The sequence below is a fragment of the Haemaphysalis longicornis genome, unplaced genomic scaffold (assembly GCF_048455015.1).
Source record: "Haemaphysalis longicornis isolate Haplotype H1 unplaced genomic scaffold, Haemaphysalis longicornis Haplotype H1 scaffold_2, whole genome shotgun sequence".
Classification (NCBI taxonomy): domain Eukaryota; kingdom Metazoa; phylum Arthropoda; class Arachnida; order Ixodida; family Ixodidae; genus Haemaphysalis; species Haemaphysalis longicornis.
Window position 1 is genome coordinate 106,291,762 of NW_027526295.1, and position 25,581 is coordinate 106,317,342.

The window sequence follows — 25,581 nt, forward strand, 5'->3', positions numbered from 1 at the left end:
AAGCTTAAAGAAAGTGCAAGCAGTGAAGAAGCAGTCAACAGAGGGATGTGCATGGACGGGTGTCAACAAATCCAATGCCACAGCATTTGCCTTCCACACATTTATCTGTTATGCTCTTGCTTCTAGAAACATCAGATTAGGTTGATAACATTTTCTATTAACCAAGGACAGTCCAGGACCTGCAAAGCACTACCCGTTCTCTATCAAACTGAGATTTTCCGTGTGACATACAAAACAGGATGGAAATGCGCGCTTTGCTTGAGCAGAAGATAAGGTAGCCGGGCGGAGCCAGGGGCTGGTAACAGAGCGTAAGTAAGCAAATCAAAAGGCATGATTCGCATCAATACGTAGCGAGACACGCCAGAAAAAAAGTCTTTGCAACTAGCCCTAAGGGCAAGTTTGCAGGCAACACTGAAACAAAGCTTATGGTGCCTCTCGTGATGTCGGGGTCTAAAGGAGTGAAGCTTTTGGTTTCGGTCGATGCATTGATCTCACCATAGTGGCAGGGAGACCCGGAATCATTTAGTTGTGAACTACACTCAGTGTTCCGTGGTCTGACAAAAACGAAACCCGGACTTCCAAAGATGCTGTGTATCTATTTTTATTGCACCACGATGCTATCCAGAAAGTTGAGGCTGCTGTTTGTGGCTGCATTAAGCTTCCTGCTTGTTCTTAATGTGGTTTCCACCGCTTTGCACAAGACTAGCACCCAGCAGGCTTTGAGTGATGTGCAAAGAGCACTAAGCGTTGTTTCATTCTTGAGATAGCATTGTGAAGGACACTAGATAAGCTGGTGACCATTCTCTTCAAGTTCTGTCAAGTGTCCTGTGTGCAGCAGAGCTTAAAATTTATGGAAAGTCCTCCTTTGTCAGCCCCACGCACCCTACCTCACGTGTATTTAGTGTCACATTAATTGGGGGTTGGGGGGAATCTGTGATATCTGCAGTTTTATGGCAGATGCAGAAAGAGTAATCATGGTGTGCAGAGGCACATTTGTGATGGAAACGTTTGTAGTGAAAGGGAAAAGAGCTTGGATGTGTTATAGCTCTGCATAAACGTGCTGTGTTGTGGTCACTCGCTTCTGCTTGACTCAGAGTTGCGATGGTGTTTGACGTCTTTGTCCTCTTTGTGCCACACTCAGGGAGGTGCAGTCCAAGCTCCAAATATCGCAGTCCTGGGATGACCTGTCTTTGGTAGGCAAACACCACCCTCCTTCTCATTACGAGCAGTTCCTTCTTTACCGCCTTACGAGGGAACACTGTTGTGTTGCTTTTTTCTCGAAAAATTGTAATTTGTGTAATTTCAAAATGTAAACGCCTTTAGTGTCTCTTTAGAGATAGAACATAGCTGATAAATAATTGTGTAGATTTGAAAAATGTTTCTCTCTTCCGTCTAATCTTGGGGGTCATTGATGGTGGCCCTCCATCAAACTCATTTCGCGGCACAAAGGCGGGAATTGTGATTGGTGGGCAGCACAAACATTTGATTGATTTGATTGATTGATTGTGGGGTTTAATGCGCTGACGCAACGCAGGCGATGAGGTGCGCCGTAGTGGAGGGCTCCGGATTAATTTTGACCACCTGGGGATCTTTATCGTGCGCCGAAATCTCGTACACACGGGCGTTTTTGCTTTTCGCCTCCATCAGAAAAGCGGCCGCCGCGGCCGGGAATCGAACCCGCGACCTCGTGCTCAGCAGCGCAACACCTTAGCCACTGAGCCACCGCGGCGGGTAGCACAAACATTTCAGTTTTGCATGTGAGCCTGACATGATCAGGTGCAGGGACTGTGGTGGGCACGGGACAGGTGCCGTGCTTTCTCATTAAGGATGCCAGCCAAGACACAGTGGACAGGTGCACTTCCTTTCACCTTGAACCTTTACCAAGTGCAGTTGTAATCAGCAGCACCAGTCTGTTTCGGGAGGGGGGAGAGAAGGTGGGTCTGATGGCAATGACTGGTGTGTGCAGGGCGACGGCTGCCTCGGGGGCGATGGGAGCAAGCCGAGGCCCCGGTCACTCACAGATCCTCTGCACATCTTCACCCCGCCCCCGGGCATGTGCAGTTCACCCTCCCCGACACGGGCTGGCAAGGTACTCGCTCTCCTCTTCCTCCTCCTTTCCCTGGGTGGTGCCGCCCCATCCCGTTTCTCGTGGGATTTCCCTGTTAATGTATTGGGGGACAAGCTACGGGGAAGGGGGCGAGCGTGGCAGGGGGCGGCAGAAAGTTAGGTGGGCAGAAGATGAGACCAAGAAGTTTGCGGGGATAAATTGGTCGCAGTTAGCACAGGACTGGGATAATTGGAGATCCATGGGAGAGCTTACGCACTTTAAGTGAAAAAAAAAAACTCATTTGACCACTTTTGGGATACTGTTAGTTTCAAATGGGTAGATAAAATGCCGACCAAACTTGCAGCGAATTTCGTTAATGCAAGATCGCTTTCCAAAAACATTTCATTGCCTCGAGATATGAAATACATATGTTCCTATGGACATTCACTGGGGATCCGAAAATATTTCGTTGCTGTGGGAACTTCGTACTCATGGGATTTCGTTATCGCGCAGTTTGACTGTGGAGTGTGGGTGTGTAGTTCACAGCATTTTGTTATCATAGAAGATTTGAGATATGTGCTTGTGCCTCGCCCTCATTCGAATTTTTCCCTCTCCCCTTCCCCCCTCCTCCCTTTCCCACGTGCAGCAGTGCTTCTCGCCCTCGATGTGTGTCTCCAGCAAGCAGGCGTTCTCTCCTAGTCCCAGCCCCAGCCCCACGCGCAAGGCCTTCGCCACAAGGTGGGTGCTGTGTCCCTCTCTTCTTCTTTGCTGCCAACTCTGTGCTCTTCTTCGCGCAAAACTGGGCCTCCTTTGTCTCCTCTGGCAGCGGCAGGGATGCCTGCTTCAGTGCAGCGGAATTTACTGTTTTCTGGATGCTGTAAGTTAAGGGGTGCGCTAAAGGGGTGGTGAATGCTGTCTGATCACTGTAAGAGAGAGAGAGAGAAAACATCTTTATTTGTCCTGCAAACGCGACGCGGCCTCACGTCGTGTCAGCCGGCCACTCGGCTTCCGTCACCTACTCATGCCTACCCCCGGGTGGGGGTGACACTTTCGGGCGTTGAAGCTCGAGGGCGTCCGACACTTGCTGGACGGCCATGTGTTGTATGACGTAGTCTTTGCACGCTGCGGCACTGACAAGGTACGGCGGGAACGTCTCTGCTGCACTGGCCTCGCTCGGGTGTCTTCTGCAGTCCCACAGGATGTGGGCCACCGTGGCCCTGTCCTTCTTGCACATCACACACACATCACTGGGGTACACCTCCGGCATATCCCCACCCCACCCTAAGCTGACGCGACGCGAAGCAGTGGTGTTTAGGCAGCTGCAAACACGTGCACTGATGACTCCAGTGATCACTGTTAGAGGTAAACAGTTAGAGCACACGGCCTGGTCTTGGAGTACTTCTTTTTTTTTTCTTTTACTGATCTGCACCAGTAGTTCTGGTGGGTACAGTGAGTTCAAAAAATTACGGGGGATGCTTAGAATATGTTGGCGAAAGCCCAGTTGGGCTTCTGGTGGTGTGCTGCTGACCTTTCTGTGAAACTTTCACGTTCCTCTCGCTGAACCGCTGCCAAAGCTTCATTCATCACTGCTCCGTCCCAATGGCAGTTACAATAGCTCCATTCGATTCAGACGCGATTCCCTGCAACACCTGCAACGTTGCACGGTGCGCTGCACCAAAGCGCTCGATTCGCCACTGCAGGAATGGTGCCGTGCACCGCGTCTCTCGATTGCTCATGGTGCAGCAGCGTTGCCGCCGCGGTGCAGAGAACCGCTGCACCTGCTACGGAGGAGGTGCAGCGATTTGGTGCCGTGAGCGTTGGGGCGTTGCGGGTTGGCAGGCGGCTACCGGCACTTGCGGCGACCGCGTGAAAATGTCCGTCGAGCTCGAAGATACGCGGGACGAACTTAGCGTCGCCGCTTATGCGTACGACGCAACCCAGATGGCCGTAAACATCCAGTTGTAGAGGACGGCAGGCGAGGCTGATTAGCAGACGACTATGCCTGCACCTCGCTCGATTGCAAATACGCAGGGGTGCTCCTGACGGTGCAGCCGTGATGCACGGCACCGCGGAACCACGCTGCTGCACTGCACCGGCACCACAGAACTTTCTCTGCAACGTTGCCGTGCACCCCTTCTCCCTTCTGAATCGAATGGAGCTAATGAGTCGCATTCTGAACTGCCCTAGCCTCTTGTTACAGCGTATTTTTTTTCTCAGTCTCCTCCCCACGCGACTATTGCCTGGCGTGGCGTCACCCACAGTGATGTAGTGGAACAAAGGTCTGAGCCTATGCAGCAACGTGTACAATGTACATCTGTTCTACGGTCTGTCGCCTTTTGCGAGAACCCTCCTTTAGTGCTGTCGTTTACCGTTCCTGGCATGTGCCTCAATTTTCACAATGATTTTCTGTACCCCAGGTGTTCCACGCCACATAGAGATATAAAGGTTTTCCCTAAAAGTTCTCTTTTCCTGCTTTCAATCTCTCAGGTCGCAAGGCTGCTTTTCGTGCAGTAAAAACAAAAAAAAAGGAAAGAAAAAAAATGGAAGAAAACAGGAAAAGAAAAGAACGAAATCTTTGTCTATATTTTGATTTATTCACAAGTATATTTTTCCGCATTCAGTGACATATCTGGTCCAAAGAAAATCTATCTACACAACGATGTCAATCTACCACCAACGGCGTGAACTTTGACATAAAAAAAGCACCCGTTCAATGATCTATGATCTGCAGGCCTGGCTTTGTTGCGGCAAAGCAGGGGCAGTGGGACACGAGTGAAAAAGTTTGAAATGGCTGGGACTTGCCTCTACCTCACTTTGAAGTATGTGATCAGAGGTTGGCTCCTATCCGAGTAGTTCTCACTTCTGCATGTGAATGATATCTGGCACACCATGCTTTCTTGCACAAGAATCAAGTTTCTGTACATACTTGGTCTTGCACCGCAAGCAACCTGATTATTCATCACGTTGACTGCACAGCAAACATTTGCCGTTTGTCACGCACTGGAAAGGCGAGTCTAACGTCGTATCGCTCTCCCCGACTTTTTCAGGCGATGCGGAAAGCAATACACGTAAGACAAAGCCGCTCACTTCTTTATTCTCAGCTGTGTGCTCGCAGCCGCTTTGGCTCCCTTTGTTTTAATTTTCGGGTCAGTTTATCTAGTGACATAATGCAGCTGGAAAGGCCTGCATCCTTTAGTCCGAACACCTGTCCTCGTTCATCACGTGACTTTGTCAAAATGAAAGTAGCGTTAGACATTGCAGGTACCCCTTTTTTGTTAATTCTGTGGGCCCCTCAGTTACAGTTTAACAAGAGTGGCTTTCCACCCCTTGATGGAAAGAACCAATGCACATAACAGGGAGTAAATCTGAGAATGAATGCAAAGCATAAATTTGGGGTGTAAATCCAAACACTTCCAAAGTCCTCCAACTTGGAAATTGAACTAAAAATGCGCGCATGAAGTCGGCGGACAAGTTGTGTAGTAAATGGTGCTTGGTAGGGGCACAAATCCCACCACTTACACCACCAACTTACCGTAAAGTTGCGAAAGAATGCCCACCCAAAGGACAGAGATATCAAGCGGGTCAGGTTCGAAAAAGCAGACAAAAGTGGCACTGCCAACCAAAACTGCAGAGATATATATATATATATATATAAAAAAAAAAAAAACCAAATGGACTAGCTTTCGGCTCAAGTGCGGAAAGCACAAATAAGTGACTGCATCAACACATAAATAGATCATTCACGTTTATTTTGTTCACTCTATGGTGCTTGTCTTTCTAAGAAACTTGTCTTTCTAAGAAATTGTTTTTCGATTGTGATTGTAAGTCAAGTGTTCCCCCCTTCCCCGTTTTCTGGAGTAGGTTGTCTGAATGTCCGTTCTCTCTATTCTCTTTGCCCCTTTCCCCCAGAAGAAGTCAAAGCCCTATCACGCTAAGGCCAAGCCAGTTTCCTGTAAAGCGAAAATGTGAGTACCAACTGTATTGGTGGTCATCAATAATGGTATGCCAAGCAGAGGTGGCGTAATCGTTGCAGTGCAACCGGGATAGAGGGAACTCTTGCTGACTAGGTATTCTTTCACTTGGAAAGCTGCTGTGTATCACTTGCATAGAGCAATAACGTCCCGGTCACGAAAAATTTCACTGTCCAGTCGGCCTATATTCAGTAATGTTGAAGACATTTAGCAGCATCAAAAAATTTTACTTGACCGCTTTTTTATGGGCTAGTGTTTTATTTTCTTGGTGCAAGTGACATGTTGGCATGTTTTGCTGTTCGCCAAAATACAGATATACAAGCTAGCAAAAAATGCTTCAGTGAGTGATGTTATTTTAAAGATTTTGCAGGGTTGCAATTTTTGTGGCAACATTAGGACAATTGATAAGAATGTCTAAAAAAACATATTGCATTAAAAAATATCCAGAATGTTTGTTTCGTAGCAGAATATGGTATCCATACAACAGTTCTCAGTGTTAAGAAATAGTTAGCACTAATGGCACCTGCATTATGGTGCCCTAACTTTTTTTTAGCCATTGCCACCAAATGTTTCATAAGTGATACGGAGACACCCTGTTGATAACCAGTGTTGCACATAAGAACAGCACAGACTTCCCAGAGACGTCTGCGATAGCAGGAAACCCACTCAAAGTTGAACAGGGGCAAACTTCAAACAAATTACAAGATATTAAAGAAAACACATGAAACAACGGCAACTCCCCAAACATGGCTTGGGCAGTTGTATCAGGCTAGAATTAGGCTAGAAAAAAATGCTGGCTAGAATATTCCTGCAGCTTCTTTGGATGGAAATGGTTCAGTAACGGCGAATTTTCACCATGTTTTCACCGTGAAAACGAAACTGGAACTATTGTACACTTTGTGGGAGTAGCCATTTGTACTTGATACCTCCATTAGACCTTCAGAAATACCCGTAGGAGAACATAACCGCTCAGCAACTCAATGGTGAATGGCTGCTGACATTTCCAGCCAATGAAAGACGCTGTGATGGTTGCTTGGAACTTCTATCCGACTTTGGACTTCGGATCCGTCATCACAAAAATAAGGTGGTTACAGCAGGCAGCACACTTGTTCTAAGCAGTAGTGCCAAATATAAAGTTTGCACTCCAAAAACTATACCGAAACTGTGGTCATCTTGGCCCTGATAATTATGTATTCTGGGACGTCACAGTACGTCCAGAAATGTGCATGATGGCGACGAAACCGGTTGAAATGGGTAACTAACTTTGCCGACTGAATTTCAATTGTTTTTTTAGCTTATTTGTTCACTGTAACCGTTTGAACTGAACTCTTACTATTGGACTACAGAATTCGAAACAGTGCTAATAAATGGGTCCTGCCAGCACTGGTGTACGTTGCCTTTTCTTGTCCTGTTTGTTAGCGCTGCTTCAAATTCTGTTAATTTTGAACCCACTATAGCCCAAATCACCACCTTGCCTTAGTCTGACTAACGAATCTTGGCTTCTGATTCACTGTTGGTGCCCTGATTGAGAAATTCAAGTGCACAAATAGCACTTCTTTTTTTGTAAGCAATCGCAAATGACCATGGTGAACTTCAGTAGTTGCAGATGTAAGGAGCGCCTCAATTGTGGCACTATTTCTATTGAAATCATGCATCACCAGTAAGTTCATCTGAATAGGTAGGTTAAAGAAATAGTTAGCAGGAAGACATGCTAGGATATAGATTAGTATTGTGGAGATTTAGTCGCAGCCAATAGGTAATATTTGAAGCAAATGGTGATTTAGCTTCAATAACTTCAGTTGAAATAATTTGCGTGTCAGTTTGATTACGTTACATGTACATGGTTTAAGCTTTATGTAAACAGTTTATTGCAAGCAGTATTTGGATGAAATCAACATACAATAATTAATCTAGGTTGCCTGCCTTGCAGAGGTCATAATTGCTCCCAGAGCGGCACTTTTATTGGGAAATGCACATTTTGATGGGGTGCTCATTTGTTAGGTAAAACATGAGTTTCGTACCCACCCATTCAAAGCCCATATTGTGCGCTGGCAACAACTGCTGCCTCGTTTTCTTATAGAGGAACATTGACTAGGCACATCAGGGCTAGGCAATAAGCCTAAAGGGACACTAAAGGGTAAAAACAAGTTGGCCTGTATTGGTAGATTATGGTTTCGGGAATCTAAATACACTGTGCTCGCATCTAGGAGCTGTTTAACCCTTTCGTGGCTGCAGAAAAATCGGGTTGTTTTTGGGCGCTACAGGAAGGATTTTTTTCTTGCCACAGAAAATGATTGATGCTGAAGTGCAAGATACGAAATGATAAAGAAAGAGTAGGGCTTTCTAACAGTAATAATTTCAAACAACAGACTTGTTGAAAATTTTTGTGAAAAAAAATTATCAAAACAAAAAAAGTAACAAAAAGGAAAAAAAAATGAAAACATCAATGCCACTTTGCACAAGGTGCATATAAAAAAAATGTGAAGTAGGCAGTTCGAACATAAGGCCCTTATAAAGTAATACTGCAAAAATAAGCTCTGTAAGTACAAAACTTATTTACGTACATGCAATTATGTAAACACTAGTGCCTACCGGTTGTTCCTGGGTAGTCCAGGAATTTTTTTTTTCTCGCCACAGAAAATGATGGATGCTAAAGTGTAGGTTATGATATGATAAAAGGGAGAATGGGGCTTACCAACAGTAATAATTTCAAACAACAGATGCATTAAGAATTTTCTGAAAAATTGTGAAAAAAAAAATAACTAAAAGAAAAAAATTGATGCTAACCTCAACGCTAGTTTGCACACAGTACACATAAAAGCAATTTGAAATATACACTCTGAACATGGAATGCTTATAGAATAATACTGCAAATATGACCGGTGTCAGTACAAAAGTTATTTACATACAAAAGTATAAATATAAACATGTACAGCTGCACGTTGCTCTGGTGCGCTACGCCAAGGTCGACAACGGGCCGTCTTCGTGGAGAAAACTCGGCTCTCTGTGCAGTCGGTGTGAAATGGTCTCGCCCGAACGAAGTCGACACCCTGCAGATAAGAGCTGTCACCCTTAGAACAGGGCCGGATCTGTTTACAGCAACTCGCGCCCGCGATAGAGTGACTGGAGAAGAAAGTGAAACTCACTGGCACTCACCTGGGGATGGTCCGGGGCGACATGACGCACTTTTGCTGTCCGTACTAAAGTCTGACGAATCGAAGTCATCTTCCGTGGCTGTGCTGCTAGCATCATGCACAGATTCAAGCCCAGATACATCGGAATCCATCGAAATTTGCCGTTCGCGCGAAGCATCGGTGAGCGGCGGCGACGACGCCATAACCGAAACCACGTGAGCTTGTCTCCCCGCCGCCGAAGGACATTTAAAAATCCCCCCTGTTGCGGAAAAATGAAACTTAAAAGTGAAACTGATAAAATACTTCTTCTTTTACCATTTGGATGGCGTTAGCGGTTCAGAAGCGCTTGGAGAGCGCCAGAATTTGAATTTGTATTCATCGATAACATACTATCGATGGGAGTAGGCGCGGTCACGAAAGTGTTAATAAGGCAGGAAATGCCAGAAATGTGAAAACAGGTGTCGATGCCACGTATGCTTTTGGGTATGACGTTTTGTGACATCAGAAAAGTTGTGAACAGTGAGAGCTCATTGGAGAAGCATCTGTAAGTGCTTTCCTGAAATAAACAGTTCTGGAGTGGTTGAGCACGTGAAATAGATGCAAATCAATGCTTTCCATGAGCTTATCTAATTTAAAAACACCGACTACATCTGTTATATATTGCCAGGCAGGCTGCTTTCCTCACAATTCAGTCAGCCATCATGCTTTCAGTATTGTTTTGGAAAAGCATTGGTTCGGAAAATTAGCGAAGTCAGTAACCTACGACAGTGAATGCCCGAGCTTCTGCAAGCAAAAACCCCTGCAGGCAGCAGCAGAAGGAACAAGGTGTGGTTAAGCGACCCACATGAGCTATAGATATAACTTCTTCAACTTCTACTCACTCAATCTGCCGTTCTCCGCACGTGGATGTTGCTATCTGTAAAGCGTGCCCATGTCCACTTCAAACCTTATCGCGCATAAAAGGGACAGGGTACTTACCGCAGGTGGTTAGCCAACCGATCCCACCTTGTGCTCTTCCATTCACCGCGAGCCGCTGTTGATAAGCAATCCATAAAGGCATGCGTTGCTTAGCTGTGCCCTTTTTGTTATGTTTGTGCCCGGGAGCCCGGCTTAGGAGGAGTACTCGCCACAGCTGCTGGGAAGAAAGGGTTTATTTCATGCTAGGTTCACGTTAGGGAAGGGAAGATGAGATGGCCATGATCGCCAGGTGAGGTGAGGTGGAGGTGCCCACTTTAACAGCGTCCCGAGCAGCCACGCTTGCAAGGTATTTGAAATACCGCTTGTTGCTTCAGAAAAAGGGCTTCACTCGCAGCAGGCTCGATGGGGTATGGGTGGCCAGTGTAAACGGCCACACCGTCCGCTCGAGCACTCAAGAGCATTTCTCGATCCATTGGTGAGAAGTAATAAAAGTCCAAGCCAGTCTTTTCGGCCAGAGAAATGTTCTCGGGGGTCGACAGTGGCTTGGAGAGGTAAAAGCTACTGTTGCCAGCATGAGAGCGCCTAGTGCCAACTTTTTACGCTCTAGACCGCACCGCTGCCTTGCTCCTACTCTGTGGCGTGGCAGCTACATCCCGAAAAAATGAAGGGGAAATGAGAGAAAGAAGGGCAGCTTTATTTACTTATTTCTCAGCAAATATTGCGTCGTTGCCCATCGAACAAATGCCAAGAGAGCTAGCGACGAAATGTATGATCACTCAGCTACAACGAAATTTCATTTGGTCTTTAGTGTTCCATTAAGTGCCACTCAAAAGTTGTGCTTGCTGAAGCAGTCCACCATCTTCTACCCAAACTTCACTTGCAAACTTTTACAATAGCCAAGCCAGGTTGTCTCTGTGTACGCAAAGGGTGCTCTTGATGGATTTTCAGAGTTCAGAAGTCAAACATACTTGGACGTGGTGTAATCTTATTTGCAGTAGGAGACGATCACAACATAATGAGAGGGGCAGAAGGGGCTGACAGTTTTTGAAAGCTAGAAAACTTCTTACTGCTAAGATATTGTCGCATAATCAGCGTCAACTTTTAGGACCACTTTTGGTCGAGTCTCCTCCCTGATTGGAAATGATGTATCCTATGGGTTTGGCTCAGCTTGACCGTGTGGTGTGGGTCACCCAGCGTTGCCCACAATGTTTCATCAGGCGAGCCCAAAGTGCAACTTATTACTGCATTTTCACGCGTATAACTCACCCCTGCACATAATCCACACCCCCCAGTTTCAGCCTGCCGGAAAACAAAAAACGAAAAAATCCTCGCGTATTGCACGCACATTTGATACAGGAAAGGCTGCACCAAAGCTACTCCTCAAGCAACACATCACACACTATGTAAGATGAAAAAAGCGTGTATTGAGCAAGTAGGATACACCGACTGCAAGACGAATGTCACAATTCATTAATAAAATTCAGTTGCTAGTGCGTGCTCGGCCTTCTCTTTTCTTCCTTGTCCTTGTATGTTTTGCGCAATCGCTGCCATGGAAGGCTTAGTGTTACTGCGTAGGAGCTTTGCGGCACGTGCATTGCCATGAAGCTGCACTAAAGGAAAATCCCCGCGTATTATCTGCACCCTTACTTTTCTAGTGAAATTTTCACATTTTTGGTGTTGGTTATGTGCATGAAAATTCAGTCTTGTAGTTGAAGGGGGTAGCTTGGTGAGATGTGCCTCCCACTGCTTTCATACTGTACCTATTCCTGCGCCTCACAGTGTTTCCTTGTAGCTGGCATGTCCACCTCCTCCGCTGAGAGACCGCTTGTTGCCCTCGTGCAGTCGACATGGAGATGGACCAGGGAGACACGCTGCCCATGCCCCCCAAGAGGCTCAACCTGTCCGTGGGGGGGCCCCAGGACATGGCCACCTCACACATGCTGCACCACAGGTGAGCAGGCACTCTCTCCACTGGCCACTGAGGAGAGGCCGAGGGCCCGTCCTGTCCCCAGCAGCTGTAAAATGGCAGGACAAAATGCAGCCAGTGGGGCGTTTATCGAACCACAAACCTGTTTTGTCTTGCCGCGGTACCTCACTTGCTTCCAGGAACGCTTGTGAATGATTAGATGGGAGGTAATTATATGGATGCTTGGAGTGCAAGTACATAACTCTTGTACCCGCCGCGGTGGCTCAGTGGCTAAGGCAATATGCTGCTGAGCCCAAGGACGCGGCTTCGACTTCCGGCCGTGGTGGCCGCTTTTCTGATGGAGGCGCAAAGCAAAAACCTCTGTGTTCACGAAGATTTTCGCGCGTGTTAAATATCCCCAGGTGGTCAAAATTGATCCAGAGCCCTCCACATCACCTGTGTAGCGTCGGCGTATTAAACCCCCAATCAATCAATCAATCATAAAGCAATACTGTTTTGCCCCCTGGGCTCCGTCAGGGGCCCCTCAGCTGGATAGTGCGTATTCTGTTATAGTGACGCAGTTCTGACAGTTCACAGTTGAGAATGACTGCCTTTGAGGGTGAGACAAGTACCGTATACAGTCGAATCCCGTTACAACGAAATTGACGGGACGTGCGAAAAATTTCGTTGAAGCGAAAATTCGTTGAGGCGAAATCTGCCCCAACACACCACGGAAAGGCCAGAAAAATAGCCCCGTGCATTTCCGCAACATTGGCAGCATAATACAATGTTTAGAAAAAGGAGTGACGCGCAATAACTCATGTTTATTCGGATAACAAACATACCAATGGTTATCTGTTTTTTCACCAGCCAAAGAACGCGTTACCGAGGGGGTGAAGATATGCAGGCGCAAAAACGTATCGCTGTACAACAAGGCGTGTCCACCGAGCTGATTACTTGCAGATAGCTGCTAGGCCGTGGGAAGCCCCCCTCTCACTTGTGGCAGGAGCAGTGCCGTTATCTTATCCTCTGACAGGGCACGGCAGCTACTGACCTTGGCAGGCAAGACGCGCGCGCTTGCATTTAACATGACCGCGCGCTCGCGACTAAGATAGGATGACTAGGCTTCAAGACCAAACGCGCAAACATGATTTTCGCTCTTGGCTATGAAGAATGGTAGAAGGAAAACGGCAAGGACAGCTGCTCACAACGCATACATGACGGCACCGCGCCAGCAGCGGAGCACATTCATGCAATTTCAACTGGATACGGATTGGCTGTAGCTCTGGGGCTCCGCCTTGGCGAAGCGGGCCTGCGCCTCGTGTAAAGACGGCCAGCCACATCGTTATCACCATCAAGCAATGGCGTGCGCCTATGAGTTATTTTTTGTTTTGTTTTGGGTGGCGGTGTGGTCGCAACGCGCATTTTCGGTGAAACTAAGCGTCCTGAATGTATAAAAAGTTACAGATAGCTGGCGCTATGCTTATTTTATTGTAAAATAATTGTTCAAACCCAGCCCAAATCATCGAAAATTTCGTTGAAGCGAAAGCAAGCCTGACAAATGGTTCGTTGTGGCGAGGACTTTGTTGCATTGACTTCTATGGCTAGCTGATGGGGAATTGGAAATATTTCGTTGAAGCGGAAATTTCGTTAAAGCGGCGTTCGTTGTAGCGGGGTTCGACTGTAATGCGGAATATAGGTCGAGGCGGAATATAGGTCGACCCCCTTACCTTGTAGCCGAAAAATGCAAAAAAATAATAATGAGGTACCAACCATTGTTTAATTGAGACTATAACTTGTTTCATCTCAGATTACGCATTTAAAACTGTCTGAAGTATCGTCGGACGACTGCTTCTGGCTCGCTGTCGCCCACACAGCAGGTCGTCCTCGGTGCAGTCCAGGGAATTGCTTATGCAGCACTTCTTAAACTCTCGCAAGACGATGTCATCGTGAAGCGAGGGCAAAGCATGGGACACTCGTGTGCAGACCGGAGCGACAGCCAGTCTGTGCCGGCAGTCAGCAAACATCTTGGGGTATCCATTCGTAGAGACATCGCACGACGCTAGCGGACAAAATTTGCCCCTTTGTACAGCAGCACAGGTGCACAGAGCAGTGCCCATAAAACGAGGCCTTCCGAGCTTTGCATACCGAGAGCTGCCCCTTCAGCTAACGCCGCTAGCAACACTTCTTTTGGTGATACCGAACAGGCGCTAGGCAGAAACGTCATTGGCCTTGGAAAACCCCCAACTTTTCTTTTAAATGCTGCTGTAAGCTGGCACCAAGTGCCTAAACTCATTTTGAGCAAGAAGAAAATTGCACGCACACATTCGCCGGCAGCGAGAGAAGCAACAAAACAAAGATGGCGTCGTGTCCGATTGATGGTGGTGGCGATAGTGCCTTTGGGGTTTGGATGGGCTCGATGGGCTGCCCGGTCGCCAGATGACAACTGCCAGTGACTGCAATATAGGTCGAGGGGTGACTTTTCGGCAAATTTTTCTGTAAAAAATCTCGACCTATATTCCGCATTATACGGTATGTGGCGCCCCCCGACCCTAATCTTTGTTGGCCGCTAAGTTCAGTGGCCCCCGCAAAGCTCGGTGAGCAACACTGTGTTTGGCTGACCAATAGACACCGACAAGCACAGCAGCTCACAGTTAGTCATCGTCACCACCAGCACGCTGCGTGTCGTCACTCGGCTGGAGGGTACCGCGACCCTCCCACGTTCATGAATGCGAGGCACATCGTGAAAGAGGGGTATTTGCACTATGAATTCGTCCTTGTTGCAGGCAGTGTCTTTTAGTCCTAGCTGGGTTGGGCAGTCGTACCTTAATCAGGTGCAGGCTCTGGTCGGACTTTTAGGGGCAGAGCTCCTTAAGTCATGGGTCTGTCCATCCCTTGTGTCTCGTGGTACGTGACCACCGCATGCTTTCGGAGATGTCGCAAAGTGGGCCGCGTTGCACGCGCAAGAACCGGCTGCAACCGGCAGCGCAAACTCGGCACCGGGAGCGCGAGCTTGTCTGGGTTCGCCAACGGAGGCGCGAGCGCACGTGCACTGCGAGGGGGAGATCACGCAAGAGATCACGCCACGAACGCAGGCAGTCGTTCTCGGAGATCGAACGAGACGCAAGGACCTTTGCTCGTTTCCTCTCGCCTTGTTCGGGCACAAGTTCGCCCTAAATAAAAGTTCTTTCTTTACCGTTGTGTCCCATCCTACGTGACAAATTGTGGTGGAGGTGCGGGGTAATCCTCGATGGCGCGGGGTCTTTCACCAGGTCTGGGCGTGGGAGCATTGACTCCGAAAATAAAAGTTGATTTGTACAATGTACGCACACAGTCTTACGTCTTTCTTAATGATGTAATGGGCGAACTTTCACGGGAGAGTTACGGTTACCGATGATCTCCCCCTCTCGAGCTTCGCCCCACTTATCATCATTCATTCCGTGGATATGGCGTGATTTTTTTTTTCTTCTGTATCGCTTTCACTGCTGCTCCGTAGCTGTGGAAAAGTGATGCGGATGAGTATGTGGTGAGGCAGCAGGTGAGGGGTTCTCACTTGTACTGAAACAGGAGAGCGTGCAATACTCGTGACAAGCTCAGCTGGCGCTCGAAAAAACGCAAATTGTCCGAGTTGGCTAAGTGAGGCCAGCCACACTGGTGTTGTGACCAATTGGACTAAGGCTAGTTACTTCTGGTACTGTTCTAATGTTACAAACTGGGCCTATTTTATTTATATCCAGTGCCAGGACATTAAAAAAAGAAACGGCTACGGCTGAGCTCAGCTAATCCTGCATATGCAAAGCGAAAGCTTGGCTTAGCCTGGTTAAGTCTTGGTTTCACTAGGTTAACCTTCGGTTTAGCTGTAATTATTATTCAATTCGTCCAAAGCCTCCGTTTGTCTACAGTTATGGTGTCACTTCTGACGTTTGCCGAGCCGCATGGCTCACTCTTTCTGTGTCTCCAACACTAGCTTCGCATGCTTGGCATTCCAGTGAACCAGCTCACCGGGTGATATCTGAAGGGTAGTCAGATGCCGCTTGCCGACAACGACTCAGAGCCTATAACCCGGCACAACATTTACAAAAGTCAACCTGACCTCGCTCTCATTCATGGCCAAGCTTGTGCAAGTCATGCGCATGCACATGCGCTTGTATGCATGCAGCAAGTCATGCGGTCAGGCGCGAACTAGCAGCAGAGAGCTCATGCAGCAAGCCGGCATTAGTGGTGGCTGCGGCGAATGCGGCCATTGGCGGAGCTTGACCCAGCGAGTCACTTGATACGTTGTCAAGGATACGGCACAGATGCGGTCAAATGAAGGTCTAATTTAGAGCGACAGCAAAACCGCTTGACGAGACTAGTATAGCTTTGCTTTAAAATGCAGAAAAATTGTGCAGAGGTGTTAGTATTCAAGGTTTCCGATAATTCGGGAACAGTGATCACTATTACTTTTGATTTGCAGTGAACTTTCACACTTATGAGTGCTTTTTTTTTTTTTTTCATATATTTAGAGGTGCCCTAAATAGCCTTCCAAAGGTAGCTATTTTAATCACGCAAAATCTTCACGACAACGTATACCAAATATTACACCTCCAAGTAAAGCAGGGGCCGCGCAAACACGCAAAAAAGGTCGTTCCTTTCTTTTCTGGCTGTTGCAGGTCCCTTTGAAGATATGCACGCATGCAGTGAACAGGCTAAAGCTACCACACAAATGCTCGTGGAGGGTGTTGACACATTTCGTATTTTCTCGCCTCATGACTACAAACTTCGCACTGCCTGTGAGATTTTGAAGTCCTGTAATCTTGCTTTTCATGAAGCAGACCCCCATTTTGAAGAATAAAAGTTGACCTGATGGGAAAAATGGATGGAATGCCAGCGACACTGCCTTTTACGGGTCGAATGCTCGATTATGGTACATGCTCTGATAGCACCTGAGCATAGGGGTGTGGGATTCATGAGTGGGCAAAATGAGAATGAAAAAAAAAGCCCAGTACTAAGCCATTTTCCAGTTTTCGAAGGTTGGTATAAAGTCTTCTGTGAAAACCAGCGGTGTCATCTTGCTGTGGGATGTAGTCGTAGCCAGATATCACAGCCCCAAGTTCGTACTGAACAAAGCGCAGAATAATGAAGCTTTTAATTTCATTTGCAATGCTGCCGAACTGACGTAAAAGTGTGGCCAAAGCGATGTTCATGTTCCCCCTTGCTTTGCCCAATGCACGCATCGCCCACACTGTCAGCGAGAAGAGCTCGGCCTCTCTGTTGGCTGGCAGCGACCGGGCTGACTGTGAGATGTGTTGCCACTGCAGCGAAAAGCCACTATGCACGAAAACAGCGCCATTTGGTGGTAGAAACCCAGAAAAGCATCGTGCCAGGGTGCAGCAGCAGGAGCAGTGCCTGAAAAGCCAGGGGGGGAGAGGCAAAGAAAGCTTCGCTTTAAAAAAGAAGTGTCTCGGTTATTGCGGGTGAATGCAGAGAGAGGGCATTCTCTAAGGTGGCATCCTGTGCCCGCTGCTGTTCGTTTGGGTGCAGCCTGTCGCAGAGCAGCCTGGAGGCGATGAGCAGCCCCGAGCAGACGGTGCCGCAGGACATGGGCGATTCCCTGTCGAGCAGCAGTGGCTCACCCGGGTGCCCCTCCGTCTTCCACCACCACCACCACCACCACCACCTGGCCTCCTCGTCCGGTGTCCGCTCGCCCCTGGCTTCCTCCAACGACGGGCCCTGCAACATGGAGGACTCCTAACCCCCTCTCCTCCCTTCTTTCACCTCTTCGCTTTCCCTTCTCTCTCTCCTTGCTCGCCCCCCACCTTCTCCCTTTCCGACTGTGGCCGAGGCTATGCGTAGTTGCAGGGACTGTTTTGCATCTCTGTGCACTGTGCGTAACGAGGTTAACGTTGGACACGGTTGGTAAAAGTTGGCGGCTGGCCGTAATGTTGCTCAAGTGACAAGTGCTGGCCTTTTCAGCTTGTTGAGTCTGCCTTGCTGAGCCATGGGCTGGCATGCTGCCGTTGATTCAACCTCGTCTAAATTAGGTCTCCCTGCTGTCTACTTGGGCACGTGGTCCGCCCGTGCGGCTGACAGTTTCCAGGCTCTCTCGCTCTCTCCTAGGTCAGGGAGAAGTTTGCCAGACCGTTGCATTATAAGGTGTGCTAGCTTCGGTATTGTGAAGCCTTCAGGCAGGGTGTACTCTTCGTGCCAGCCAAGAAACGATATTGATGAAAAAAAAAGATGGCCAAAGTAACAAGGCACATAGAGCTCACGCACAGTTTTCTGTTTTAGTTTGTTTCTTCCTCTCAGTGGTGCTCTGGCGAAGCGCCAAGCTTGGACAACGAAATCAAAAGCTGGGAGTGTTCTTTTTCCTAGCGTCGGCCACAGTCAAAAGATCGTTCCCATCCTCCGCCCTCCCCATCCCCTTCACCTACTACCTCTCTGTGTGCTGCTGCAGCTTGGCGGAAGAAGTGCCACGACTGTGTGCGACTCTCGGGCGACCGTAAAGTGCGAGGTGAGTGGACCGAATTCTCGCCTGCCATGACAGTTTGTGTTTTTAGTGGGGATGTTATCAACTGATGCCAGGAATGGGTTTGCTTCCCTGAGAGATTGAAGTTTTTACGAGGGGTTCATTTTCTACAAGGACCTCCGAGGAACAGACGAGAGGGCCATTGTTGCACGACGGCCAGTCAATCGCACAGGGAAAGAGGGGACGTCAAAACGCCGCTACAGCCGCTTCGGCTGCGTGTCACCTTAGAACTGGAACCTCAGTTGCTTGAGCATGTCATCACTGGTTGTGCGCATTGATGTCTGGTGTAGGCTTGAGTATGGAGAGGGGTATGCAGGGCTGATAGCAGAGGGGACAGGATGGAAATGATGGAATGCCGAGACTGCCAGACAACGAAAGGAGCGACAGGCAGTCGGTGCTGCCACTAATTAAGCAAAGGGAACCACTGAGACAGGGGACGTGGTTGGCACAATGTGTAAATGTGGTTTGCAAACGGCGTGCGATAAACGCCGAGTTGTGGGCTTCTGAGGCCAGAAAAAAAGCCTGAATTATCAAGTTTTCAAGATGCAAAAGAATGCAGTGCTAATGCATTTGTAAGGATCCACCGATGGAACTTCAAGTAATTTTTTTGTCGTGCTCTAGTATCATTGAGCAGTGAGCTGCTTGCAACAATGGTGGCCATTAGCTAACCCTGGCCTAAGCCGACAACCCTTGTTGCAAGCAGCCTCATCGAGCTTCCTCGGTGCAAGTACTGCTCAATGTTTTGTTGTCGCCAATCGCTTTTCACAAATATTTGTTGAGTTTGATTTCCATTCTAAGTTGTCCTACAGATTGCTAGAGTGGTCGAGTTTATAGAAAGAGTTGCCAAAGAATTCACCCTTAGCTGTACTCAAACAGACCTTCTATCTCTAGCGAAACTTCGGGTGAGAGGAGTCGTTATCTCTACCATATAGTATGTACCTACAGCAGACACTGTTTGTCCCTTTCAGGTTCTTGTCTGCACCGAGTGTGCTGCTTTTCCTCAGCGGCAGCTTGCCCAGCCAGCTCGCTCATTTTCCAGCAGCCAGCATCGCAGCAGCATCATATCGCCAGTGGGCGGAAGAAAAAAGATAAAAAACAGCACCACCTGCTAACTTAACCTCGTACGAATGCCTCGCTTTGGCCGTGGCTTATTTATTTCCACCAGAGAGGAAACCACCTCCCTCCTTGTGTGCAGCGGATCGCAGCAGCCCACTCCTCGCCTCGTCTGGCTCCTCCCCCGCAACTCTGAATCCCTGGCAGCCCAGCTAAACCTGGGACGGGGAAGACACGCACTCAGAACCTTACAACGAACACTGCTGCCGTCGGTGGTTTATGCACACTCGTTCTCCGAGACTTTTTTTCCCGCCGTAACCCGTAGCAAAGTTTTGTAGTTCCTAAAACACTGTGCTGGTCACATCGCTTCGCGCCGACCTTGCCCCGATCGGTGGAACGGGGCTTGCAGCAGGCTTGGATTTTGGCTTGGCTTGGCCCAAGTGCGTCGTGGTCGTAGCACGCAGCATGCGATAAAACCTGATGGCAAGGGCTGAAGCAAAGGCTGATGAATGACACTAAGAAATGTAAAGAGCATAAGGGCGTCATTTACATTTTGGGAAATGCACGCATGGTGTGAGAAACCTTCTCATCCTCTTGTTTTTCCCCCTTTTTTTAAATTATTTTGTTTGCGCTTGTTTGTTACCACCGCCTGTAATGCCACCGCTGACCTCCTCTTTCGATTGGATTGAATCCTGGTGTTTTGTGGGTCACGTGACAAAGTCATGCAGCCCTGTGTGGTTCTCATGCCATGCCTCCTGCTTGGCGCCCAGCCACGTGTAAGTAAACGAGGGAAAAAAAAAAAACCGACATTGCTCTGGCTACTTCTAGTAGGTTTTAGTAACAAAGTGCTGCTGTAAAAAATTGCATTCTTGCTTGATCCTGAATTTCGTGTTTTAACTGCTGGTACCTGTATATAATCAAAGGCAGTGCAACTATTTTTTTTTTAATGATCTTTACACAGGTTTCTCCCCCACCCCTCCCCTCTCTTTCTTTGACTACAGTGTAAACACGCCAGATAAATTTCAGAATTTTGTTAATGTGCTCTTCTTTTATTGTGCGTGTTATTCTTCTCACGAGTGCATTAGTTGCGTGGTGCAGCTTGATATTAGCGCATTTTAATTGAGAGAGAATTAGTTTGGATAGCAAGGACAGCGGATTTGAAATCTTGCGTAATTGGGCCAGGGGGCAGCATCGTAAGGGCTTCTTTCAATCAAGTCACTTGTGCGCTGTTCGGATAACTTTGTTTGTGCAAGTTTTTGAAGGACAAGTTCTCTCGGTAGTGGCTTGCTGTTACTATGCCATATTTTTTGCCTCTCTGGCTGACCGCTGCTGACAACGAAATTAGCAGGCTGCTCACTGATGAGTGGTTTTTGTGACGTACACACTGTTCCCGATTCCCCTGGCACACAGGATGCAGCTGGGTACGTGAGCACAACGCTTCGAATTCTCGTTCATTGACAGTAGCCGCAGTCCACGTAGTGGGCTTGGGTTCTGTAAAGTTTGTGCCAAAAGACGTGAGGCTCTGACTGAGGCGCGAATTCGATTTGAGGCCGGAATTGTGCGTCCATGCCGGCTACTCTGGTTGCCTAAACACGACATCACTTGCTTGGGCGTCGTGTGTGGCGAAAACCTTGTGGCCCATGATCCATTTGCTGCCGATTGTGAGTGGACTTGTCAAAGGGCCCTAGAGTAAACCAGCTATCATCAGTGAAAGGTTAGCCACAAATTTTGTTGAAGCCCCTCTTTGTCGCCCCATTGTTTGCAATGAGTGTTCTGTAACCACTTGTGAACGGGTAGCTGGAACACTGCTCAAATGACGCAGATAGGAACATTCGTACGATAGGAAAAGGTGGAAATTGATACCTTCTGAAAGTAGTCCAGGACCTCGTATGGCTCGGAGCAAGAATGTATATAGGAGGTGAAACGGCCCATTGCAAAGGGCACGGGTGAGCGACCGGATAATGTCACAATAAAAACCAATGCAGACTACAAGTCTTCGTAGGTGTGGCGGTGAAGGAGAGTGTAGCGGCACCTGACGGGCAGAATGATAGCAGCCACAGTTCATATGCCGATCGTGGTGGCCACGCAATTTCTTCTCCTGCGACAGATGCCACTAGCTTAACCTCTGCAACGTGCTTGTGGCGTTATCTGGCTGCTTTAGCAAGTGACGTTTCCTTTCTCGTGTTCTATGATAAGCTTTCGTGGGGCACTCAAAACCTTACTACATGCACCACAGCCTTTCAATTAGTTGGCTCGGTGATGAGCAGTAAGACTGTCATGTTCCAGACTAGAAAATATGGCTTTCTCTAGCTGCCGGCAGGTGCTGTCACTTTGTTCTTGAACTCCTTTCCTTCCTTCTTTCTTTTTCTTGTTTCTCTCTCTAGCTGACAGTGTGGAGTTTTCTGGGGCATTGTTATTTATTGCCGTTGCGGCAACTGATGCTACACACGTGTAGACATATACATACACATATCTATATATATATTATATATATACATAACTTATGTATACCACATGCTAGTTCCTTTTGTTTGCATCAGAGAGCTGGACTTGCACCTTGCAATGTGGATGTGACTCTCTCTCTCTCTCTCTCTCTCTCTCTCTCTCTCTCTCTCTCTCTCTCTCTCTCTCTCTCTCTCTCTCTCTCTCTCTCTCTCTCTCGTGTTGGTTACCCTTTTGTGTAGAGGGAGCTGAGTTTCTCTATTTTTTCTGACTATTTTATAAAACTTGTGTTGCACTTCGAGAGCTCGCATTAAATTGACGCCTCACGGCAGCTGATTGTATGAGTTTTGCTAATGTGGAATGTTTTAGGTTAACCTTTTTGCTGGTAGTTTGCGGGCTGCGAAACTCGGGCCATTTGTGAGCATATTGTGAGCAAAAGTCGGGCCATTTGTGAGCATATTTGCACAGACAGGCATATGATTTTACATTGCAGCTTTATGAGTTGCGGTTTTCGCTCTATAAGCCGGGCCCTTATTGAGTTACTTTGCTACGGGAGGCTGCAATTTAAGGTTTGCTCCTCAGTTTTTCTTTTGTGTGTGTTTTTGCCGCTGTTTTATTTCGTGGCATTTTTATGCCTGACCTTTGATGTGACAAGAATGTATAAATACTTTACGAGAGAGAGGAATGAAGTGTGTTGCTGTGTATGTACTTGAAACTGATTTTGTTTGTGAAATGCACGCTTGAAGAACCTATCGCAGTTTGTAAATGTGTTGGATGTGCGCTGATCAGTCCGCAGGATTCTGAGAGATAGTGCAGTTGTTGCATGACCACATAAGGGCCGTGAGTTGTGCATTGAAAAAGTCTCTAAAAACTGAGGATGGCATGGTATTGAGTGGCAGCAAACATGTTGTGGATGGGTCAATGAGGTGTGCAGTGCTGCGCACAGTTCGATCTGTCTTGTTCCCTTTCACACTTTTGCGTCGGACCACTGTGTGTCGAGCCTCAAGTATTCATTACCAGTAAGCAGAGCAGTATTGTGTGCACTGCTGTGCAGAAAATGTTGAAGTCATGCGAGAACACATTGGAAAGCAGTAAGTGGAACGAATTTAAGTGTAACAGATTTTAGGGGATGTATCTATGCGTGTTTGCTCTTGAAGGTGCAGTCAGTGTAGGCATCCACTGTTTAGCCCATCCCCTCACCCCTGCCGAGACGGCATAATGGCCCAAGTGTTGTAGGGTTGCACTGTTATTTCAATTCTATGCCTTGTGACAGTGTGCTCTTGATGGAGGCATAATACAAGGACTCCCGTGTTCGCACCGCTTGGGTAGAGTATGAGGAATGCTGGTCACTTGTCGTGTGTTGCACGGAATAGTCTGCGCACATTGTCGATGCGTAAAAAGTGAAATTGGATGGCTATTTTTTTGTTCGCTGTTTCGCGTTTCCTTCAGTGATATGCCTTTTGTGACAATATGGCCTTCTGAATATTGTGCACCATGTCCAATCCGATGGACGAAAAAAAAGCATAATGGCAATGCTGCTGCTGCATTTGGTCCAGCATGGCCTGTCAGCTCTTCTCGAGCTGTGGCCCCTTGCACATGTGCTTATCCTTAGGTGCGATCTTGTTACGATAAAGCACTATACACATGTATGACGGGCGCACGCGATTCGCATGCGACTGATCGTTACGACTTATTGTTAGGATCTACCAAAACCGGTCCTAACAATAAGTTGTAACGATCAGTCGCATGGGAATCACGTGCACCCGTTGTACATGTGTCTAGCGCTTAAGACAACTTGGATGCATCTGTCTTTCGTGATGGCTACACTTTTTTTTATTATTTTTTGCTCGCTTGTTCTATTGGCATTCAAATGGATGATGCATGTACACACACGTACAAAAACAAAAGGTGTGAATTTATTCAGACAGCTTAGTGTAATATCTCTCCTTCTGGCTTTTTGATGATTGTGCCAGTTAAGCAACTTTTCTGCTCTCTCCACCAGGGTGTGGGCAGCGTTTCTGTGTTGCCTATATTTGAATTTGGTTTAGTTCTCGAAATTTAGTGTGGAGAAATTGTTCTTCACTTTAAGCAACCTAGGCAGGCATGTTGATGTTACCTAGTTGTTCAGGGTTTGTGAGAGGAGCTTTGTGCGTTGCCCGCTTGTGCTGATGATGGTTTTGTCATGATAGATGTGAACTGTAAAGATGTTACCCACTGTTGATGTCAATGCGCATTCTGCTGCAACCCAATCCTTGATTGTCTAGTTGACTTCAGATCTAGCAAGGAGTTTCAAACAATAACTGGTCGAAATGTTTTTTTTTTTTCTGACCCAAAGAAGATGGTTTTCATTCTGTTGTGAATAACGATTTCAATGCGGAAAATGTGTGCCGTGTCCCATTTAAACAAGGAAGCATCAGTTTGTTGCTTGTCTTAGCTCGAACCACATGATTTTGTTTTGTTTGGCACATACCGACTTCGTCGACGGATTTTTGTTCATTGCACTTGCTCTGCTAGATTGGACGTTTGAAACTGTGTGTCTTGTTCCCAATGGAAATAGTAGAGCGGTTTCAGCCATTCGCTCAGTTTTAGGGTACACGTAGAATGCTGCTGACCCTAGCTGTGTTCTTTAAGTGACAGTGTTTTTATCGAAGAACAAAGTGTTTGTTTGCACAGTCTTTTTTTTTCTTTCAAAACTCCAACTGATTGGATTGAAGAAGGGGTGGCGCATAATGCTATGTCCTAAATTTCCTAGTGCGAAGGAAGCGTCGTGCAGCTCATGTTCGCAGTGCTGAGTGTTTATTGATGGAACCTCTCGATTTGCCCGCTCAGAATAGCCAATTCAGGGACACTCCCACACAGGAATTTCCTCAGTGCAGTAGAGAAACAAATGCCATAATGTTAAAAAGCCCTTGTAGTACTATCATATCACCAAATCAGGGAGTTCACGTATTAGGCTGTTGTATGTTTTGGGTGAAACTTCACAAGAGCGCTGCAGTTGTGTAGAAAGTTGAAATTTGAACTCGTTTTGAAACGGCGCCCCTATGCAGTGTAATAAATAGCAGCTCTCCCTTTATGGGGATGTCTGTCAGGGTGAGCGTTGTTTTCTTACCTGAGTTTGGGAGTTTTCGTCGGCGCCTAGACAGAGTTGCTGCTTTTTATTTGTACATTATGTAACATATCAGAAGGCCGGCCCGCTGCGTAGCACTTGGCCGGTGTCGGAGCACACTGATGTGAGCAGTCTGTCTTTGCTGCGAACTCTAACTGTAGTGTGTCTGTATGTATGCGTGTGCACAGAGATGAGATGATAATGCCTATTAAATTTTATTCATTGACGAATGCGGCGAACTCTGTTGTTTTTTTCTCTACTGCATAGCGAGTCACCCAATGATCAGCACTCAAGAGTCGCACATATGAAAAGTTGGGTTACATTGGAGAGTTCAGGGGGTTGCTTGGGTCGGCAACAAAGGTTGTGTCCTGGCTGAAACATTGCGCTACCGCTACACCCAAGTTCATCTCCCAGCCACGGGGGCCACAGAATACAAGAATGGTGCCGTGTGCACACGAAACATGACAGTTGCTCTTTGTCCACAGAAAGCCGTGTA

General features: G+C 47.4%; 1 protein-coding gene across 4 annotated transcripts in view; it reads left to right on the top strand.

Annotated features, from left to right (window-relative positions):
• Nucleotides 1-25,315, top strand: part of LOC144169105 (P2R1A-PPP2R2A-interacting phosphatase regulator 1) — a 39,899-nt gene extending 14,584 nt beyond the window's left edge. For 3 of the 4 annotated variants that reach the window (XM_077698122.1, XM_077698123.1, XM_077698124.1), the window contains exons 5-11: nucleotides 1,142-1,193; nucleotides 1,967-2,089; nucleotides 2,694-2,785; nucleotides 5,957-6,012; nucleotides 11,913-12,021; nucleotides 17,500-18,469; nucleotides 19,453-25,315. In XM_077698122.1, coding sequence (XP_077554248.1) covers nucleotides 1,142-1,193; nucleotides 1,967-2,089; nucleotides 2,694-2,785; nucleotides 5,957-6,012; nucleotides 11,913-12,021; nucleotides 17,500-17,710 — 643 coding nt within the window. In that variant the 3' untranslated portion in view covers nucleotides 17,711-18,469; nucleotides 19,453-25,315. The remainder of the gene's footprint in view (nucleotides 1-1,141; nucleotides 1,194-1,966; nucleotides 2,090-2,693; nucleotides 2,786-5,956; nucleotides 6,013-11,912; nucleotides 12,022-17,499; nucleotides 18,470-19,452) is intronic. The other variant, XM_077698125.1, reaches the window with a different exon arrangement.
• Nucleotides 25,316-25,581: the final 266 nt, after the last annotated feature.